This window comes from Leptosomus discolor, chromosome 24 (genome assembly GCF_034619465.1).
Source record: "Leptosomus discolor isolate bLepDis1 chromosome 24, bLepDis1.hap2, whole genome shotgun sequence".
Lineage (NCBI taxonomy): Eukaryota > Metazoa > Chordata > Aves > Leptosomiformes > Leptosomidae > Leptosomus > Leptosomus discolor.
Window position 1 is genome coordinate 7,627,046 of NC_141414.1, and position 21,034 is coordinate 7,648,079.

Here is a 21,034-nt window from a genome sequence, read left to right on the forward strand (position 1 = left end):
CACAAGCCGTGCCGAAGCGGAGGGGAGGAAGGTGCTCTGCGCTGGGGGACGGGCAAAATGGCCAAAAGATGGGTTTGGGTTTGTTTGTTTGTTTTTTTTTTTTCCCCCAAAGCTGTCGGTTTGAGAGGCGTTAAGGAGGGTCGCAGGGAGAGCGGGGGAGACGGCAGCCTCGCAGCGGCTCGGCAGCGCTTGCGCTTCGATAACCCTGTTATATTCGGCGTGCTTGGAGTGGTGGTGGGGTGTGTGTGTGTGTGGGGGGGGTTATAAAAAAGCTGCCCAGCAGCAAAACTTAAGGGTCGGCTTCTGTTGTGATGCAATTGCAGCAAATCCTTGCTGGCTCTGCCCGAAGCCCCGCTGTTGCTATGTGCGATGTCAAATCTGCTCGGGTTTTTTTTCGGGTGGAGAGCGAGGGGGCACCTGCACGCATCGCTGCCCGGCGGAGGGGGCAGGGTTTGCTGCTTCTCCTGCCTCTTTGCAATGGTTGCTTCCAGCTTGCTGCTGGAGGACGTTGGCTGCCGGAGGAATCCCATTCTCTGCGGCTCTGCGGTGGGGAACGATCCCCTCGGCAATCCGGCAGGTTCGGGAAACGGAGGGCGTGAAAGCGGGATTTTTTGGCCGGCGGAGGTCAGGCGCAGGTTACTCCGCTCTGCGTTGCATAATCTTTTGTTTCTCAAGGTCTTCTCCCTTCCTAAAGAGCCGTGTGGCAGGCAGCCAGCCGCGGCTCCGGGCTGCCGTATGGCTTGCAGACGCTCTGCTTGCCCAGCCGTGCCGACTGAACGCGATTCGGCTGCGTCCTGCGGGGCCCTCGGCAAAGTCCCGCTGCCCGTGGACGGGGACCAGTCCACCCCCCTCCTGGGAGGCTGCGTCCCTGCCTGTGCTGAGGGTTTCTCCTCGGTTTTCTGTCTGTACGACTGATAAAACCTTCCCGACTCCTTGCTCCTGTCCTGATAAAGCCGCTATAACTATCCGGACGGGGAAGCCAGGCGTGACAGAACAAACCCAGGGGCTTGCCACCAGCTGAAGTGGCTTTTTCACATCCCCCCCAGAGGGAAGTTTACTTTGTGGGACCGAGACTAAGCGGCATCCACGTTGCCTTGAGTGTATCTGAAATCAGTGCTCGGACAGACCTTCTCTTCGTGTGTTTCTCGATGCTGCAGTTTCTCCCCTTTGCAGAGAGTCGATGACTGGGGGAGGCTGGGAAGAACATAATAATATTTGCCCATTCCTCAGGAGTGTCCTGTGTCATCGTTAATACTCGTGAACCCCAGAGGGAAGGGATTAGAGCCGAACAAATTATCATGGCAGGTTGGATTCTGGCTGCGGCGCATCTCACGCTCCTCTCTGGCACCTCTCCTCCGAGGATTTGCAAGGAATTAGCAGATATCAAGTCTCTGCTACTCCCTGCGAGGATCCAGGGCTCTGTGGAGGGAGGGGGACGGAGGTGCCTGAGCCGTGATGGGACTCACTGGGTTGGGGGGAGGTTCGTGGCCGTCAGCTCCGGCGCTGATTCCCCCCCTCGCGCTGCGGTAAACGATGCTCTGGGCTCGTTTATTGGGGCCAAATGTTTACCAGGATGTCTCTTGGCAGAGATGGGCTCACTGCTGCCCCGGGGGCTGTCATGGAGAAACACTCCTGTCCGTAATTCAAGCTTTCCCCAGCAGGTACCGGACAGGAGGAGGAGATTTTTGTCATTCCCAGCATCCCTGAACGTTTGGGACATCAGCTGTCCCCGGGGACCCAGCAGGGACAGGACCAGGAGGCTCTTTGGGGCAGGAGAGACCCTCGTCTCTGCAGGGATGGCAAGGGCAGAGCCAGCTGGGCTGGCCCGTCCTGGCGAGGCTGTAAGCGTGCCCACGCTGCGCTGTCGCATCCCTGGGGTCACACTATGTCGTGTGAGAGCTGCCCCGATACACCACCCCACGGGCTCGGTGTCAGCCCCAGGGGCTCGGTGTCAGCCCCACAAGCTCCGTGTCAGCCCCACGGGCTCCATGTCAGCCCCACAGGCTCCGTGTCAGCTCCAAAAGCTCCATGTCAGCCCCACGGGCTCCATGTCAGCCCCACGAGCTCCGTGTCAGCCCCACAAGCTCCGTGTCAGCCCCACGAGCTCCATATCAGCCCCACAGGCTCTGTGTCAGCCCCACGGGCTCCGTGTCAGCCCTGCCTGCCTGCTGTCACGTTACCCTGCCGGGCTTTCCGCCCTCCACCCTGCCACGTCGTGTCTCATCCCATTTTTCTCCAGCTGCGACACGGTGCCGTCAAGTTGTATAAAACCCGAGGCGCCGCAGCCCCAAGTAGGTCAGTAAGTTGTTTTTTTTTTCCCCCAACGGGCTCGCTCCCCGCAGCGGCAGGGAGGGTGAAGCCGCAGAACCCTGCACGGGTGCTCCGGGACGCGGTCTGGACCTGGGGGTGGTAAATCCACCTCCTGGGATGAATCCTCAGCATCCCTCGAGCATCCCCATCCCTGCTGGGAGTGGTTTGGGGGGGGGGGCAGCTGTGATTTTAGGGGGGGGGAGCGGGACGTGGGCGGCGCCATCCGCCTTCCCAGGCCTGTGCCACGTCCTCGGCCTCGTGGGACGACGGCAGGTTCACGCCGTGCCCGGCTCGTTGTTGTGCCTGGCCTTACGTAACCGGTGCCGAAATCTTGCTTCTCTGCTGGGGGTGGGGATGGAAAGGAGCCGGGATGGAGCGAGGGGGGGGGGGGGGGGGGGGGGGGGGGGAGCAGCTCATCGCCATGGTTACCAGCATCTTTGCAAAGTTCTTCGCATCCATCTGGTTTCGGTTGCAGCCCTTTTCATCTCACGGAGGGAACATCCCTTGATGTTTCTGGCTGCACCAGCCGCGGCAGACGGCGCGGTGGGTTAGAGGCGGCGCGTGGGAGGTGGGAGACGGGCGTCCTTTGCCTCCCAGCCCCCGAGACGAAGCCTGACATCGAGGCGCTCAACCTCCCGTCTCGCCCTTTCCCACGAGCTGCTCCGCCAGGGGATCTGCTCGCTGATGGGATTCGGGTGGTGGTTCCTCACGCCCGGCAAGGGACCGTGAGCTCCAGCCTGGGCGTATCCGAGCGGTGGCATCTCCGCTCGGGGAGCCGGGCCCTGCCCCGCTGAGCAGCCCCGCTCTTGCAGCGGAATCCAGGCTTGTACCCAGAGCCGATGAGGCTGGAAGGCGGCTCCGTGGCCTGAGCCTGGGCTCCTGGCTCTGCCTGCAGAGCTCCCGACTGCCCGAGCCTTCCAGCAGATCGATTCTGGAAATGAACAGGATGGACTGATCGAGTTAATCCTGAGAAGTTAATCAATGTCGAGGCGGTTTGGCCAGAAGTCCTGTTTATAATCCACACGGAGACCATCAGTACCTCGTGAAATGGAGGCGCGGCGCGAAGCCAGGCTTGATGGAAACCGGAGGCAGAACTGCAACCGGGTCCCGCGGGCGGAGCGCGGGGGAACCGTCCCCGGTGCAGGCGCAGGATGGCACCTGCCAGGGCTTGTGGGGACGGCGAGGCTCAGGGTCAGCCTGGTGTCCCCTCTCCCCCCCCGCCCCCCCCGGGTTTTCCACCTGCCGCATCTCTCTGACCTCCTCGGGGGGCGAGAGCAGCCCAAGCCTGGCACCAAGCCGGTGGGTCCCTTGCGGTGCGAGGGCAGCTGGGCACCTTCCAGCCAGGGCTCCAGCCAGTCTGGTACCCAGCTCCTCGGGCTTGTCACCCGTCTGCAAGTGCAGCCCAGCAGAGCTGAGGTCTGGATTTGGCTTCTCCTTCCCAGGGCTCCGAGTCCTCCTGCTTTTTTTTTTTTTTTTTTTTTTTTCGCTCGTCAGCTTGGATGGGTCCGTTCCCAGAGGAGTGAAGGGTGCCCAGGGGGTGACACAGCTGGTCAGCACGCTGCTCAGCCGCGCTGCGGGGCGCAGGCGGCTGCTGGAAAGCTCTCGGTACAGCTGGATCCTGCGCGGACGTGCTTGTGGCCAGAAGAGAGATCGCCGATGCAAGCCCAGGCACCAAACCGCCGAGAGCTGGCACGGCCCTGCCCCTCCTCGGGAGGAGAAGGAGCACCCGGGAGCACCTTTGTTGCCTTTCCAGCCCCTACAATTCGGCACCCAGGGCCTTACGTGGCGTTGGAGTGGGAGTCAGGCCGCTGGTCCCCAGCGGAGCCGGACGAGGATCAGCCCCTGGCTGCTCTCCCGAGCGCTGGCAGCGCTCCCCGGATAAGCCGCTCTGGCTTTGCCAAGGGAACTGTGCCCCGGATCGCCTGCCTGGAGCAAACGGGCTGGTTTTGCCCAGGGAAACCCACAAGCCATGTGTCGGTCTGGGACCGGCAGCTCTCGGCAGAGCCCGTCTGGTCCCCCGGAGCGTGCAAGGGCCAGGCTGGGCGCGTTGGGGTCCACTGGGGGGGTCTCTGAGAAGGACACAGCGTCGGCTTTCCCGAATGTAGGGAGTGTTAAAAGCCGCAGAGAGGGGGGATGAGCTCCCGGCCTGAGCCTGGCTCAGGCCCTCGCTTTGTTTTGCGCCGTCTGCCAGCAAAGCGCCCGGGTGCACTTGGAGGGGGTCGTTCAGGGAGCTAAGGGGGCTGCTCCTGGCGACATCACTGGGATTTAGACATTACATTCCCCCCTGGGAACGCGCTTTTCCTTCTCCTCCCCATCTCCGCAGGGGTCCTTCGGTACCCGCAGCCACCGCTCAGGGGGCAGCCGGTGCCCCCTCCTGCAGGGACCTCCCCGCCGCGCGGGGCCCGCTCCCGCTCTCCTTGCCCGTCGCCATCAATAATGCACCGTGTTTAGCTTCATCAATAATAAAGGCGCATCCAGCTGCCAGCCAGGAGAGGCAGGGACCTCCCCAGCTCCCTCGGCACCGCCGGGATGGCGCTGGGCTCCGGGCCGGGCACCGGTGCCTTTCCTCCCTCGCATCTGCCTTCCCTTGGGTCTGGCTTCGCTCTCAGCCTGGCTTGCTGGTCCCGGCCTCCGCAGCCCTCTCCCAAAGCCACCCGAGCACATCTGGAAGAGGAAACGTCAAGGAACGAGCCTTGGGGACGACAAGGACGGTGCCACATCCCCCCAGCCCCGTGGTGCTGGGTGGGGATGTGGGGAGGGGGTTTTCTACCCCCAAAGCGGGTGCTGGGTCCCCCCCACCCTCGTCCCAGTTCTCTCGCTGTATTATTTTCAGGCTTGGTTTGTGGAGTGGCTTTAATTAAAACCTTCATCTCCCATCCCTGTAATTTCCATCCCTCGCTATTTGTATTGGTGGTTTGGACTAGAGATACATATATATATTTAATTGGCATAAATAATGCATTTTCATAGCGGAATCTTCCCTGAGCTCCGTATTCGGTGCCAGAAACAGCATTTTCGTTTCAAACAGCCTTTTCTTTGCGTGCTCCTTCCCTTGGCCAGAGCAGATCCCTTCTTAGAGGCCCGTGGCTGCGTGCTGGGGCCCGCGTGGGTTTGCAGCCGCGCGAGTTCAGCTCTGCTGGGCCACGTCCCCACCGCCAGCTCAGTGACCGGGACGTGGCCCAGACCAAGCTGGGGGGGGGGGGAGCGCCTGGTCCTCCTTTGGTCTGGATCCGAAGCCCGTTTGCAGGTGGCTGGGGAGGGCTGTGCGTTGGGGGAGTACCGCGTTCACCCCCCCCCCCCGCCGTTGCATCCCCTCGCTCGCGCTGCTGCGGGGCTGGCAGCAAAGCAGGGGGGAGGATGTCCCTGGTCCCCTGTGCCGCAGCCAGGACCCCCGGCAGGTCCCCAGTGGGTGCTGGAGCTGGTGACTAACCCCCGCCCCCCCTGCTTCTCCTGCCCCCCTCCCTCTCGCTTTCCTTGCAGGGAGCATAATGCTGAACAGCATCACCGATGGGCTCCTGTGCTGCCTGATGGGCAAGACGACGAACGCCGTGGGGCCGCTGGACAGCGTTGAGTCCAGCAACGGCTACAGCTTCATGGAGGTGAAGCCGGGGAGGATCCTGCGGGTCAGGCACAGCACACCCCACCGCCCGGCGGCCCCGGAGGGACCCGAGGAGACCCAGCCCGGCGGGCCGGAGCGGGGCACGGTGCACTGCAAGCGCAAGATCACCGTCTACCGCAACGGGCAGCTGGTGATCGAGAACCTGGGCGACGCCGTCCGCTCCGAGATCCTGCACTGCCAAAACAGCTCGGGGGAACCCAACAGCACCGTGGAGCTGGAGCTCTCCGACGTGGCCGGCCAAGCGCCGGCCCAGGGGCCCGCCGGCACGCCGGGCTGCGGCACGCCGGGCTGCGGCACGCCGGGCTGCGGCACGCGGGAAGCCGCCGCTACCCCCGGCAAGCGTCGGAAGCGTAAACCCAAGAAAGTCATCCACATCGACTGCAAGAAGCAGATCACCAGCTGCAAAGGGACGCACGGCGACGTCGTCCTCTTCTTCATCCACGGCGTGGGCGGCTCGCTGGACATCTGGAAGGAGCAGCTGGACTTCTTCACCAAGCTGGGCTACGAAGTGGTGGCTCCCGACCTGGCTGGCCACGGCTGCAGCTCGGCTCCCCAAATCGCCGCCGCCTACACCTTCTACGCGCTGGCGGAGGACATGAGGGCCGTCTTCAAGCGCTATGCGAAGAAGAGGAACATCTTGATAGGACACTCGTACGGGTAAGGGTGCCAGGAGGGAAGCGATGGGTTCGTCCATTCATCCCCCCCCCCCTCCCCGCCCCCTCCTCTCCTTGGCAGCAAATGCCCAACGCATCCTGCACTTTGGGGGCTGGGGAGCAGAGGAAGGGTGTGGGGTTTCCCATTCTGGGTTTATCCCTCAGCTTTGATCTCCTACATCCTCTTGGTGTCTGTCCCTGGGTCCAGCTAATCCCAGAGCCTGTCCGCCGGCAGGGAAGCTGGCAGAGCACAGCCTATAAATAGAGTAAACCCAAGAAAGTCAATTAGACGGCGACTAAGCGTGCAGAGAGCAGCCCCGGGAGGAGAAGGAGCCGGGGACGGGCTCCGAGATGGGCAGGGTTAGGTCAGAAGGACAAGGCTGGTCCAGGCTGATGGGCCCCCAAGCAGGTCCCAGCACCCGGCTTTGGTCTGTGCAGGAGCGAAACCCTGAGCTCAGCCCCCCCCTGCCCAGGCTCTGCGGGGCACTGGCCGTGGGGTTTGACTGGGGTTACCCTGCCCCAGAAAGGGGGAGCACAGGTCAAACAAGGAGGGGGGGGGGGGGTGTAGCCTGGGCTCCAGCCATGCATCCTTGGCATCTACCTTGGGATGCAGCATCCTCTGGTGCCACGGGGTTGGAGCATGGCCGCCCCCCCCCCCCCGTCCGTGTCTCCCTGCAGGGTGTCCTTCTGCACCTTCCTCGCCCACGAGTACCCAGACCTGGTCCATAAGGTGATCATGATCAACGGCGGGGGCCCGACGGCGCTGGAGCCCAGCTTCTGCTCCATCTTCAACATGCCCACCTGCGTGCTGCACTGCCTGTCGCCGTGCCTGGCCTGGAGCTTCCTCAAGTGAGTGGCTGTCCCGGGTTGTCCCCGGCCAACCTGGCTTCCAGCCGCCGCGGGCAGGGACACCTCGTCCTGCCAGCAGCATCCCCCGTGCTCCTGTGTGTGTGTGTGTGTGTGTCCCGCCCCGATGCCGAGGCACCGTTGACGGGGGGTCGCCGTCACCACAGACTTATCCCCGCCGTGGCGGAGAAGCCGGCGCTTCTGTGTTGCAGGGCTGGGGAGCACGGGGGGGGGGGGGGGGTGGCTCCTCGTGACGTGCTTCCAAGTTGCATTAAAAGTCAACATTTTTTCTATCCTTTTTCTGCAAAGTCACGATCTTTAACCTCTTTTAACGTAAGCGTGCATGTTTGGCCGCTGTTAATCTTGACATTTACAATGATTAGCCCACCCTATTAGATGACTTATTAATATTCCTAAACTAATATAGTGACGGGTTATCTTACTGATCAAAATCTCTGATCTACAAATCAGGATGGGGAGGATGGGAGGGTCTTCACAGCAACATTCCTCCTTGTTTTTATGGTTTCATCCCATAAGAGAACGAGCTGAGAACGTACCCTTTCACCCCTTGTACCTGTCTCCCTGCCCCCCTGTCCTGTTCTGCACAGTTTCACGCCCCGCAGCAGCTCTGGCTTTGGCCACCTTCGTAAGGCGCCTGCTGGCTCTGAGCATCGGGGAGGTTGGGGGTATTTCTTACCGTCATGTAAACTGATCAAATCGGGAAATTAATATAAAAACATCATTAAAAACAATTAGTTACCAATGAAAAGTTAACCAGCTATTCAAAATTCAGGTCTGATTATCACAGCGCCGGGCTAACCCTCTGCCCGTGCCGGCTCCATCCCGCAGGGCTGGCTTCGCTCGCCAGGGTGCCAAAGAGAAGCAGCTGCTGAAGGAAGGCAACGCCTTCAACGTGTCCTCCTTCGTGCTGCGCGCCATGATGAGCGGGCAGTACTGGCCGGAGGGCGACGAGGTTTACCACGCCGAGCTGGCCGTGCCCGTCCTCCTGGTCCACGGCATGCACGACAAGTTCGTCCCGGTGGAGGAAGACCAGCGGATGGCCGAGGTAGGGGATGGAGCGGTGCCGGGGGCGGGCGAGGGCCGGCGTTTCCCGGGCAGGGGGGCTTGTCCCGGCGCTGACGCCTGCCGCTGCCACCATCTCCCTCCAGATCCTGCTGATCGCCTTCCTGAAGGTGATCGACGAGGGCAGCCACATGGTGATGATGGAGTGTCCCGAGACGGTGAACACGCTGCTCCACGAATTCGTCCTGTGGGAGCCCGAGACGCCAGCTGGGGACGGGCAAGGGGAGAAGAAATAAGGCGGCGGGACGTTGGTGACCGGGCTGCTCCCATGGGAGAGCGGTTTTGGAAGCGGAGAGGGGGTGGCGAGAGCGGAGCGGGGGGGCGGCGGAGGCTGCTCTCGCCGGGAGCTCGGCAGATTTTCTTTCCCGGCCGCCTCGGAGGCTGGCGGCGGAGCACAGAGGCTCCCCCAGGCAGGGCTGCGCGGGGCCGGCAGCGGGAACACGGCGGACCTGGTCCCCGTCCCCTCGGGGACGACACGGCAGCCGCTGGAGCGTCTTCATCCTGTTTCTTCGTAGTATTATTTTCCCCTCACGCAGCGACCCCCTGGGGACGGAGAGGAGGCGGCTGCGGGGAGACTGGTCCCACCTGCAGCAAAACGGGAAGAACTCGGAGCGGTTCCTCCAGGGCGAGCGCCGTCAGTTCCGGCACCTTCCGGAGGTGCTGGAGGAGCTGAGCTGGGATTGCTGGAAAGGGAAGCCAAAGGCTCCTCGGCCTCAGCAGCGGGATTTGCCTCTCTGAGCCCCACGGTGCCTCGCTCGAGCCGTTGGCGGGGCCGGGAGGATGGGACCCCCGTTACCGCCAGCAGCCGTGCACTGGTGTCCAGCGGCTCCTGCCTGGTGCTGGCGGGGCTCTGCCTGCACAGCTCGCCTCCGCCTGGCCAGGAGACGAGCACGAGGAGGTGACCCTCTCCCGTGGGCACGGCCAGAAGGACCGTCGGCTCCACCGCCGTGGTGGGACTGGCACGGCTGTGGTGGGGAGGACAACGCCAAACTTGAGCTCTCCCACGGTCCCCGGTGCCACCGTCTGTGCCGTCACGTCCCCAACCACCGCCGCTTTCGGTACCGCAGCGCTGGCTTCTGCAGAGCCCTCTGCTTCCCTCCCGCCGCCGCGTCCTCGGGGCGTTCGGAGCCATCACCACCGCAGAGCAACTCCTGCGGCGTCCGATCCACCCGCCCTTCCCAGCTCCTCCGCGACTCCAGGACCAACCACCCCCCTCCCGGACCAGACGCCGGCCGGGATCGCACCCCTCCCTCGCGCACCGGGGAACCAGCAATACGCCGTCCCGTGGCCGCTGCGTCCGTCCTTGCTGAGAACTCCCGTACGGACCCGCGGGGGGTCTCGGAGCTACACGGGAGCGACGAAGCAAACCGTGACCGTCCGATCACGACGGACGACAGCCCGTGACCTGCTGACGCCGTTCTGTACATAACCCCCCGCTCCCATCATCTCCTCCCCTCTGCACTTCGCATCCCGCCGCCAGGAGCCAGGCAGGACCCACGAGGTACACGAGAAGTGTCGAGTGGGGGACCCGGGCACCGGCGTGAGGTTTGGGGGCTCCCGGTTGTACCGGGCTGGGTGGGAGCCCGAGCGAGCCAGGAGGATGCTGTGCTCGGGGGATAGCCCAACCTCCCCCCTACCCCAAAGAGTGGAGCTGCTCCCTGCTTTGTTTCCCCTCTTATTTCCCCCCATCTAAACCAAAGAAACCACCAGTCCCCATGGGAACCTCACCCTTGGCCCACATCCCACCCAGCCCCACCTCGCCCCAAGCGGGGCTGGCACCGCACCCAGGCACCCCAGGTTGGCTCGAGGGGGCTCCAGGCTGGGCAGGGCGGCTCCAAGGAGCTGGCACCCACCTGCAACGCCCCTTCCCCAAGGCTGAGCCCACCTTCCTCCCCGGACTGAGCGATGTAGAAGAGGAAAGGTCCATTGGAGCCGGCCCCAGAGTGACAGGGACCCCGTGTGATGTGTCCCCAGGCAGTGTCCCCCCCCCTCTGACCCAGCACCAGGGCAGAGCTGCCCCTCCCCACTGCAACCTGTCTCATAATGAGAATTTTAACGACCTTGGGTTCAGATTGTTTCCACGAGCCTCCCCCTGCAACACCCCCCCCACCCACCCACACCCCCAGGGGACACCCCGCAGCAGGGGGTCTGCAATGAGGGTACCCAGAAATACCTCTGGACCCCAAAACACATCCCAGCCCCTGCTATGACCCCCTCCCCTCCAGCCAGCTCCGGGCGTCTCTGACGGTACCCGGCTGCGGGCCACAGCTCTTCCACCTCTGTTTGCCACGGAGTCTGTGCCGCTTGTACCCACACCGCTTGTGCGAAGGCCAAGGCAAACCGCGCCCCGTAACCCCGCCGCCGCGCCCCGCGCCGTGTTAGTGCCATTTCATACAGTAAAGCCGTGTTATATTCTCAGCCGCGTCCGACTCGGTGACGGGGAGAGACGCCCCGGGCACGGGGTCTGTCCCAGGAGCGCGGCAGAGCGGGGAGGCGACGCCAGAAATCACGGGCGGCCGGGATTCCTCCACAAAAAAAGACCCGCCGCGATTTATTTGTCACACTTCAGGGAAATAGAAAAATAGAAAAAAAAAAAAATCTCGCCAGTGTTCACGACGTAAAACCCGCACCCTGAGCTCAGCCGCCTCCTCGGACAGGGCAGAAGGGAGGTGCAGGCAGGGGGTGTCGTGTCCCTCCCCCCGCCCCCCCCCCCAGCCCAGCACCCCAGGGTGCTCATCGCCCACCCTGGATGTCCGCCGGCCGGAGCTGCCGCTCGCCCTCGGCCAGGAAGATGCTCATGGCCCTGTGCAGCAGGTGAACGCCCAGGCGCCGGCGCCGCTCCGCCGGCCAGCTCGCCGCCGCGCCGTAGCAGTTGCCCTTCCTCTGGTTGGTGATGGTCTGCAGCCCTGCGGGGACGGGGTCAGCACCCACAGCCCCAACCCCTGCTCCCCATCAGCACCCACAGCCCCAACCCCTGCTCCCCATCGGCACCCACAGCCCCATGGGGACGGGGTCAGCACCCACAGCCCCGGCCCCCTGCTCCCCATCAGCACCCACAGCCCCGAGGGGACGGGGTCAGCACCCACAGCCCCAACCCCTGCTCCCCATCGGCACCCACAGCCCCACAGGGATGGGGTCAGCACCCACAGCCCCAACCCCTGCTCCCCATCAGCACCCACAGCCCCAACCCCTGCTCCCCATCAGCACCCACAGCCCTGCAGGGACGGGGTCAGCACCCACAGCCCCGGCCCCCTGCTCCCCATCAGCACCCACAGCCCTGCAGGGACGGGGTCAGCACCCACAGCCCCAGCCCCTGCTCCCCATCAGCACCCACAGCCCTGCAGGGACGGGGTCAGCACCCACAGCCCCAACCCCTGCTCCCCATCAGCACCCACAGCCCCGAGGGGATGGGGTCAGCACCCACAGCCCCGGCCCCCTGCTCCCCATCAGCACCCACAGCCCCAGCTCCTGCTCCCCATCGGCACCCACAGCCCCAGCCCCTGCTCCCCATCGGCACCCACAGCCCCAGCCCCTGCTCCCCATCAGCACCCACAGCCCCAACCCCTACTCCCTATTGGCACCCACAGCCCCGAGGGGACGGGGTCAGCACCCACAGCCCCGGCCCCCTGCTCCCCATCAGCACCCATAGCCCCATGGGGATGGGGTCAGCACCCACAGCCCCGGCCCCTGCTCCCCATCGGCACCCACAGCCCCAGCCCCTGCTCCCCATCAGCACCCACAGCGCTGAGGGGACAGGGTCAGCACCCACAGCCCCAGCCCCTGCTCCCCATCAGCACCCACAGCCCCGAGGGGACGGGGTCAGCACCCACAGCCCCGGCCCCCTGCTCCCCATCAGCACCCACAGCCCCACAGGGATGGGGTCAGCACCCACAGCCCCAGCCCCCTGCTCCCCATCAGCACCCACAGCCCCGCAGGGATGGGAGCACCCCCCTGCCCCCCCACCAGCACCCACTCCCAGGCAACTTTTCCCGCAGGAGACGGGGATTTGTATCCAGACCCTGCCCTGGCAACCAGGGACCCCAAAGTCCCCGTGTAGCCCCAGGATGGGCTGCACCCCCCCCCCCCGCCTCCTGCCTGGGGTGGAAGAGAGGGATGCAGGGAGCGGGAGCGGCGGCAGAGCCGATGCCGGGAGCTGTGGCAAGGGGCCGGGGCGGCACCATCTCACCCCCCTCCGGGGTCCCGCTCACCCAGAGCCTCCACCAGGCAGCCCTCCCGCGTGTACGCCTCCGCCGGGACGGTGCTCTGGAAGCAGTGCACCGAGACGACCCCCTGCCCGCTCGCCCAGATCTCCAGGATGCGTCGCACCTTGGGGCAGCCCTGCGGGACACGAGGCACCATCACCGTGGTCCCCAGCCCCTCTACCGTAGCCCCAAACCACCCCAACCCCTCTCACCTTCGGCGTCCCGGTGCGGTGCTGGCTCAGCGCCTCGGCGAGGTGGCGGTAGGGCCGGGCGCGTGTCCCCTTGCCCACGTAGAAGATGGCTTGGACGAAGATCCTGAAGCACTCGGCCGGGCTCAGGTGGTGGGAGCGGAGCGGCAGGTTCTGGGTGGTCCTGGGGGTGCAAACTCGGGGCTGGATGCCTCCCAGGGGTCCCCACTCGGACCCCAACTGGCACAGGGGCGGGGGGGGGGACACGCGTGGGGCAGCGACGTGGCCCTACCTCGGGTCGAGGAGGAGGTAGTTGAAGCTGGACTTGACCAGCCCTTCGCGCCAGCGCCGGCTCCGGTCGGCGCGGTCGAACTGCCGGGCCAGCACCAGCTCATCCTGGGCGCAGTCGGGGACGCGGCCGGTCTGCAGCGCGGCTGCCAGCTCGGGGCTGTGCCCTGCGGTGGCCGCGCCGGCACCGTCAGCCCCACACCGTCACTACGGGGACTGGCCAGCTGGAGGGGGGGGTGAGTGCGTGGGGGACCCCCAGGACTCACCTACCGGCCTCCCCTGGCGTCCCCTCACCAGCTTCTCCAGCCGCCGCAGGTAGAGCCGCCTGGTGAGCGCCGTGACGGGCCCGGGGTCATCCCCCAGCGCCCGCAGCCGCCGGCGCAGAGCTTCATCCGAGAGCGGCCGCCGCGACGCGGTGCTCCCTCGCCTGTCCCGGGCTGTGGCATCCTCGGGGCTGGTGGTGGCCTCTGTGCCACCTCTGAGCTGCTCGGTGGGTGCCTGTCCCCGCTCCTGGTCCGCAGGGTGCTCCCCGACGTGGCGGGCGCTGAAGCTGGTGGGTGAGAGCGGCACGGCCGAGCTCCCCGGCTCCGCCAAGGTGCTGCCTGGCCCTGGGGGCTGGTGTGTCCCCAAGGGCGGCGGGTCCTGCCACCCAGAACCATCCTCCAGCACCAGTTTGGGGCTGCTGGCAGCACGGGGGGAGCCCTGAGCATCTGACGGGGAGTCCTGGGGGTGGCCATGGTCCCCAGGGACCAGCAGGATCATTGGGCTGGATCCTGGGGAGTCCTGAGCGTCCGATGGGGAGTCCTGGGGGTGGCCATGGTCCCCAGGGACCAGCAGGATCGTTGGGCTGGATTCTGGGGAGCCCTGAGCGTCCGATGGGGAGTCCTGGGGGTGGTCATGGTCCCCAGGGACCAGCAGGACTGTGGGGCTGGATCCTGGGGAGCCCTGAGCGTCCGATGGGGAGTCCTGGGGGTGGTCATGGTCCCCAGGAACCAGCAGGACCATTGGGCTGGAGCCTGGGGAGCTGCTGACTGCCAGGGGCGATCTGGGCTGGCTGAGGACTCCAGGGAGGATCTCGGTGTCATCTAAAGAGCCTGTCCCCTCTCCATCCCCGCTGGACACATCCTCGCCCCGTGGGCTGGCACAGTGCCTTGAGGCGGTGGCAGGGTCCCTGGGGACCCCCTGGGGTGCTCGGAGCCTGGGGGGCCTCCGGGGCATCTCCAGCGTCTCGTCGAAGAGGGAGGAGGAAGAAGAGGCGTCGAGCCGTGCTGCACGAGCCTGGAGGCGGCTCTTGGTCCTGGGGGTGACGTGGCGGTCCCTGGGGGGGTCCTGGCCCCATGAGGTGACATCCCCAGTGGTGACACTGGCCGGGCTGTGAAGGGGTCCTGGAGTGCGGGGCGGGGAGCCCCGGAGGCTGCACCCCTGCAGCTGGGCAAGCACCTCCCCTACATCACCATCGCAGCAAGGGGCTGCCCTGGGGCCCCCCAAAAAATCCTCACCCCTCACCCGCTCCACATTTGGGGGGTTGGTGGGGGGCAGCTCCCAGGTGGCAGCTCCAGTCGGGGAGGGGTCTTCACCCAGCTCCAGCCCCTCGGCTGCGCTGGGCAGGGGGGAGCAGAGGTGCTGAGCCCCCGGGCACCCCCCGGCCTCGCTGGGCTCCAAGGTCTCCACGGCGCTGACGAAGCCCTCGCTGGCACCGCTGCTGTCCCCAAGGCTGCTGCGGTCCCAGCCCCCGGCCCCCACTTCGATCCCCAGGTCGGGGGCAGCGGGGGCTGCGATGCCCAGCCCTGCCCGGCCCACCGCTGGTCCCCGGGGGACACCTGGACGGTGCTGAGCCGCAGCACCCGGGATGTCACCGTCCCCGGAGCTTCGGCACGCCACGGAGCAGCCGCTCAGGCCACCGTGGAGCGGGGGAGCCCTGGGGGATGCCCCGTGTCCCCTCAGGCCCCTGCTGCAACGCTGGGGCTGGGGGGAGCTCAGGGACCCACCGGGACCAAACTCTCGCTGGGGAGAGGGGCTGGGGCTGTCCCCAGCGCTGGGCTCAGGGAGAGCCCAGGGGGGACCCCCCATCCTTCCCCCCACGGTCCGGCTCCGGGGTCCCTCCCCGAGGTCATCCCCAGCCGAGAGCAGCGTGCTGGAGGCGAGGGGCTGTGGGGGGAGGGCTGAGTCCCTGGGGTCTATCTGGGGCCATAGGGCAAGGGAGGGGGACGGGGGACAGCTCTGCCAGAGCAGGGGCTCCCCCAAACCACAGCTGCCCCCCAGCTCTGGCTCGTTCAGGAGGGACCTGTGGGTGCTGCAGAGGGGCCCATCCTCAGAGATGTCCTCGGGGAGCCCGGAGGAGATGCTGCCTTCGATGCCACCCTCGATCCGGAAGGACGGGGAGCGCCCGGCCCCTCCCGGGACTGAGGGCAGAGATGGGCATCGGTGTCTGACCCAAACTGGGGGGGCTGGATCAGCCCCCTCTGACACCCACCCCGCCCGAGGGAGCACCCTGGGGACCTCACCCTCCGTGGGGGGCCAGCCCCGGGTGTGCTGCGAGTCCCACGGGGTCCACTCCAGCGCCAGGCCGATGGCTCGTCTCCCATCCTGCGGGGAGGGGACGTTGCCGTCACCCCACCAGGGCCACCACGGGGTGACACAGCCCTGCCAGGGCCAGGCGGGCACCCGCTGCTCACCCGCCCCACCGAAGACAAGTCTCCCAGCACAGGCAGCACCTCCAAGGCCCTGTCCCCGTCCCCAAAGCTGTCCCCACTAACCTGTTCTCGGAGCTGGGGGTCCCCCTTTTCCCTCAGCAGCAGCCCCAGGCACCTGCGGCACCCCCGGGATGCGGCGACGTGCAGCGGCGTCAGCTCCTCGGGGGACCTGGAGAGGGGAGCAGGGCTGCACCCCGAGCCCGCTGCACCCCCCCAACCCCCCCCCCCCCCCCCAGCTCGGCTGGCAGGTCAGGGTCACCGCCGTCCCCTCGGGGTCACCCCAGTGCCACCAGCCCCGCAGCTGGGGTCACTCCCGGCGCTGGGCCGTGCCCCAGTCCGCCCCCCCACCCCCGGCATCGCCCCCCGCACTGGGGCACCCAAACCGGGACGACGCCAGCGTGAGGACACCCCTGTGCGCCCCCCACCCCCCCCCCACCCCATTGCAATGTACCCAACACACACCCCCACACCCCCATCCTGGCAGGGCCCCCCCAGCTGCACCCCCCTCTCAGGGCCAGCACCGCACCCCCCCCGGTGCAGTGCCAGGGGCTCCCCCTCCCTAGTGCCATGCCCCCCCCCCCCCCAAGGGGCAGGACGTACCGGGGGTACCCCTAAGCAACCTCCCCCCCCCCCAACTTGCAGCACATGCAACGCGCCCCCCCCCCCCCCCGGTGCGACGCCGGTGCTGCAGAGCCCCTCCCCCGCCGGTGCAAAGCCGCGCCCCGGGGCAATGCTCGTCCCCTGCCGGTGTGTGTCCCCCCCAGGTACAACGTGTCGTGGCCCCCCCGGTGCAATGTCCGTGTCCGTGTCCGTCCCCGTGTCCCCCCCCCCGCCCCCCAATGTCCCCTTACGGCTCGCACCGCCCCGCGCCGCTCATGCCGCCCCGCGCACGCGCGCTGCGCCCCGCCCGTTCGAAATCCCCGCGCACAGCCACCACCCCGCCGCTCATTGGCTGGCGACGGGGCCAATCAGAGACGGCGGAGGGCTGGCCCACGCCCACCCTGCCAGGTATGGTCGCAGCTGAAAGGGCGGGGCCTCCCCGCCCACGGCCCCGCCCCCGGCCCCGCCCCGCGCTCTCCCCAGCGCCTCCCAGTGCCCCGCGCCGGCATTGCCCAGTGCCGCCCAGTGACCGCACCAGTGCTCCCCAGTGCGCTGCACCAGCTCCACCCAGCGCCTCCAACAGCACAGCCCAGCGCCTCCCAGTGCGCGGCAGCAGCTCCACCCAGTGCTCCCAGTAACTGCACCAGCATTGCCCAGCGCTGCCCAGGAACTGCACCAGCATTGCCCAGTGCTCTGCAGCAGCTCCACCCAGCGCTTCCCAGTAACCTGCAGCAGCTCCACCCAGTGCCTCCCAGTAACCTGCAGCAGCTCCCAGCATCCCCCAGTACCTCCCGCTACCCTCCACCAGCATCCCCCAGTACCTCCCACCACCCTCCACCAGCATCCCCCAGTACCTCCCGCTACCCTCCACCAGCCTCTCCCATCCCTCTGCCCCACTCTTACTGGCACGAGCCCCAGCGCTGCCGCGGGGCACCCAGTGTCCCCACACCAGCACCACCGGGCACAGGTCCCCCCGTCCCCACGGCCGGTGGGGGGGACCACGGGGCCGGGGGTCGGCGCAGCACCAGCACGACACCAGCTCAGGCAAACGCATCTCTTTCCCCCCCCCACCCCCATCCCCGGTAACACCATCTGGTTGCCCATGGCAGCCCTTTGCTGGCCACCCCCCCCCGCCACCGGTTGTTCTCCGCCAACCCCCCCGGCTCAGACGGTGGCCTCGATTTCGGGGGGCTCGTCCTCCTCCAGCAGGCTGTACGCCGCGTGGGTCTGGAACGGGCGCTGCAGCGGGTGCGCCAGCAGCTTGGCCATGCAGTTGTGCAGCTCCACGGCCGGCCCCGTCAGCGACACCTCGTACTTGTAGTTGGTGCCTTTGGTGTCCAGGCTGCTGAAGAAGGCGTACATCTCCTGGGGGGGGGGACAGGGGGGGGACACACAGCATGTGACACAGCCCCCGACCACGCTGGGGGGACACAGAAGCCCCCCCCCCCGTCCTGCATTTACCTTCCAGCTCGTCTCATCGTCCTTCTCCTCCACCCCGTTGTGGATGTAAACCACGTCGAAGAAGAAGTAGGGACACTGCAGCATCTTCTGCAGGACGAGAAGCCAGGGAATGGTGCTGGGAGACTCTTCTACACACCGGGATGGACCCGGAGCCACCAAGCCCCCGGAGCAGGGACAGGGAGGGGGGACACACACACACACACCTACCTTCATGTGCTCCGACATGGAGAATTGGGGCTGGCAGCCCGGGCGGCCGAACACCAGGATGGTCCGGACCACGTAGGGCGGTGGGATGGTCTGCACGTTCTCCGTCACCGGCAGCTCGATCTTCTGCTGGCTACACCACGGGAGGGGGGACACGTGGGGGGACACACAGAGGCAGCTCAGGGACCCCCACGCCACGGGCAGGGCTGCCTGCAGCTCCGGGACTGTCCCCAGCTCGTTAATGACGGCCTGACGGCTCTGGGCTGGGAAAGCAGCGCCCACCCCAGGAGCTGTTTGGGTTTTTATAGCAAAGTAGAAAATTCATAGCCAGGTGGGAGCCCTGACCCCCCCCTCTAGCAGCTCCTGACCCCCCCCAGCAGCCCCTGACCCCCCCACCAGCCCCTGACCCCCCCCCCCCCCAGCTCTACTCACATCAGGTTGAAGAGTCCTTCCAGATCTGCAGCCCCAGGTAAGGACCGATCCTGGCACACAGACCCCTGCCCGCACCCACACCCGCCGGCCAGGCTGGCACTGGGGGCACCCAGGGAGCTCCCGTGGAGGGAGGCGATGCACCGGGAGCTGGGGATGGACCAGGGTGGGGAGAAAACATCCATAACCGGGTGTTTGGGGGGGGGGGGTCTGGAGGGTCTGGCAGGCCGGTCCCCAAGGCAGGGGACTGAGGGGTTCGACCCTCCACCCTCAAGCGCCGACACCGCCCTGTGCCGCAGCCGGGACGCCAGGGAGGCTCCAGATCTGCTGCCATCTGCAGGCAACGGGCCTGGAGGGTCCCCGCTTATGCTGGAGGGACACCCCCTTGCACCCAAGGGACGCTGTGGTGTCCCGCCTCGCCCCCCCCTCCCCATCCCAGCCCCACAGGCGGTGGGATACTGAAGGACTTGCAGACGACGGTCTCCAGGTCGTAGAGGCAGCTGCAGACCTCGCGGGGGTCCGAGGTGAACCCTGAGAGCTGAGAGGAGCCGAGGTGAGGGGGTGGGGGGCTGGGAGGGGACGTGGAGCTGCCCCCCCCCATCCCTGTCCCTGTCCCCGCGGCCCTGCTCACCCACGTGGCGTCGTTGTTCACCACCACCAGCGCGAACTCGTGGCACTTGTCGATCTTGTGCTTCGTCCTCACGAACATCTCGATCATCTTCTGGGAGATGTTCAGCGCGTTGGTCTTGGACCTGCCAGAGCTCGGCGGTGACCAGCGTGTCCCCACCCCCACGCCAGGGGATGGCAAAGCCGGGGTCCCCAGGGGGGGCCAGCCCCCAACACTCACCCGTTAAAGGACTCCAGTTTGGGCAGAGCCATCTCCTCCGCCAAGTCCAGGCAGAGGATCTACGGGCGAGAGTCAGCGCTGAGCCCCGACCCCGCAGCCCCTCACCCTGGCGTCGGGGCGGCGCCACCCTCCCTGGGGACACTCACCACCTTCTCGGGGCAGTTCACCCGCGGGGTCTTGACCTGCACCTCGGTGGGGGGCGCGGGCCCGGGCCAGGCGGTGCCGTCGGGCGCAGCCGTGCCCTGCGGGCTGTCGTCGGCGCTGGCCGCCTCGCCCTCCCCCTCGCTCCGGTTGCCCACGCTGGCCTGGGCGCTCAGCGCCCGGTCCTCGGCCCCCTCGGGGTTGGAGCGGGTCCTGGGCCGCGGCTCCGTCGCCTTCTCCTCCTCTTCCTCGGCGGCGCTGCCCGGCTCCGACGTGTCCATCACGCAGCCACGCTCCATGGCGGCTCCGCTGGCGCTGGGGACCGATGCCGGGTGGCTACGGGGGGGGGGGGGCGGGGGGGGTATGTCTGCACCCCTCAGTCCCCTCCTCGCTCTAGGCACCCCTTGCTCATGCACCCCCTGCCCCAGGCACCCCCCTGCTCTGTGCAACCCCTTGCCCCACACCCCCCTTGCCCCATGCACCCCCCCTGCGCCATGCACACCCCCCACATCCTATGCACCCCCAACTGCTCACACAGCCCCCTGCTCCGTGCAACCCCTTGCCCCACACCCCACACCCCCCTTGCCCCATGCACCCCCCTGCTCTGTGCACCCCACGCCCTACGCACCCCCCTGCCCCACACCCCCCGCTCCATGCACCCCCCTACTCACCCCCCACCCTGTGCATCCCTTTTCCCACACCCTATCACCCCCTGCTTATGTACCCCCTACTCTGTGCACCCCCCCACACACCCCCCACTCTGTGCACGCCCACACCCTATACACCCCCCTGCTCACGTACCCCCTGCCCCAGGCACCCCCTTGCTCTGTGCACCCCCCTGCCCCACACCCCCCGCTCCATGCGCACCCCCCTACTCACCCCCCACCCTGTGCACCCCTTTTCCCACACCCTATCACCCCCTCCTTATGTACCCCCTACCCCACGCACCCTCCTGCCCCACGCCCCCCACACCCCCTACCCTGCGCACCCCCTGTCCCACGCACGCCCCCCACTCTGTGCACCCCACGCCCTATGCACCCCCCTGCTCACGTACCCCCTGCCCCACACGCCCCCCGCTCCATGCACCCCCCTACTCACCCCCCACCCTGTGCACCCCGTGTCCCACACCCTATCACCCCCTGCTTATGTACCCCTTGCCCCACGCAGCCCCCTGCCCCGTGCACCCCCCTGCCCCACACCCCCCGCCCCCCCCTGCCCCACGCACACCCCCCACTCTGTGCACCCCCCGCCCTACGCCCCCCCCCCCGCCCCATGAACCCCCCGCTCCAGCCCCCCCCGCACCCCTGGACCCTCCCCGCACCCCCGCTGCACCCCCCCCCCCCCCCCAGCCGCGCGCTCACCCGCTCCCGGCCTCACGAGCCCCGCCCGGTACCGACCGGAAGCGGCGTCGCGCGGGGGCTGATGGGATTTGTAGTTTTCCCGCGGTCCCGCCGGGCACGTGGGGGCGGG

General features: G+C 67.0%; 3 protein-coding genes across 5 annotated transcripts; 1 reads left to right on the plus strand and 2 right to left on the minus strand.

Annotated features, from left to right (window-relative positions):
• The first annotated feature begins 5,798 nt into the window (after positions 1 to 5,798).
• Positions 5,799 to 8,747, plus strand: ABHD8 (abhydrolase domain containing 8). Its single transcript, XM_086477633.1, has 4 exons — positions 5,799 to 6,586; positions 7,261 to 7,431; positions 8,278 to 8,494; positions 8,598 to 8,747. Exons 1-4 carry the CDS (start codon positions 5,799 to 5,801, stop codon positions 8,745 to 8,747), a joined length of 1,326 nt encoding a protein of 441 aa, XP_086333759.1.
• Positions 8,748 to 11,244: 2,497 nt separating this feature from the next.
• On the minus strand, positions 11,245 to 14,407 carry ANKLE1 (ankyrin repeat and LEM domain containing 1). The gene is given in 5 exon segments (XM_086477661.1): positions 11,245 to 11,417; positions 12,720 to 12,849; positions 12,926 to 13,085; positions 13,194 to 13,413; positions 13,474 to 14,407. Coding segments are annotated over 5 exon segments (1,617 nt in total).
• A 3,239-nt stretch (positions 14,408 to 17,646) lies between these two features.
• On the minus strand, positions 17,647 to 19,863 carry BABAM1 (BRISC and BRCA1 A complex member 1). 3 transcript variants are annotated; one of them, XM_086477499.1, is made up of 8 exons: positions 19,570 to 19,863; positions 19,424 to 19,482; positions 19,208 to 19,328; positions 19,036 to 19,114; positions 18,580 to 18,604; positions 18,151 to 18,280; positions 17,944 to 18,030; positions 17,647 to 17,847 (listed from the first exon to the last, which is right to left on the minus strand). In XM_086477499.1, exons 1-8 carry the CDS (start codon positions 19,861 to 19,863, stop codon positions 17,647 to 17,649), a joined length of 996 nt encoding a protein of 331 aa, XP_086333625.1. The 3 variants fall into 3 exon arrangements, with proteins under 3 accessions (XP_086333625.1, XP_086333626.1, XP_086333628.1); XM_086477500.1 differs by having other exon boundaries at positions 17,944 to 18,066; positions 19,208 to 19,337; positions 19,570 to 19,845; XM_086477502.1 differs by lacking the exons at positions 18,580 to 18,604; positions 19,036 to 19,114; positions 19,208 to 19,328 and having other exon boundaries at positions 19,570 to 19,845.
• Between the last annotated feature and the right edge of the window lie 1,171 nt (positions 19,864 to 21,034).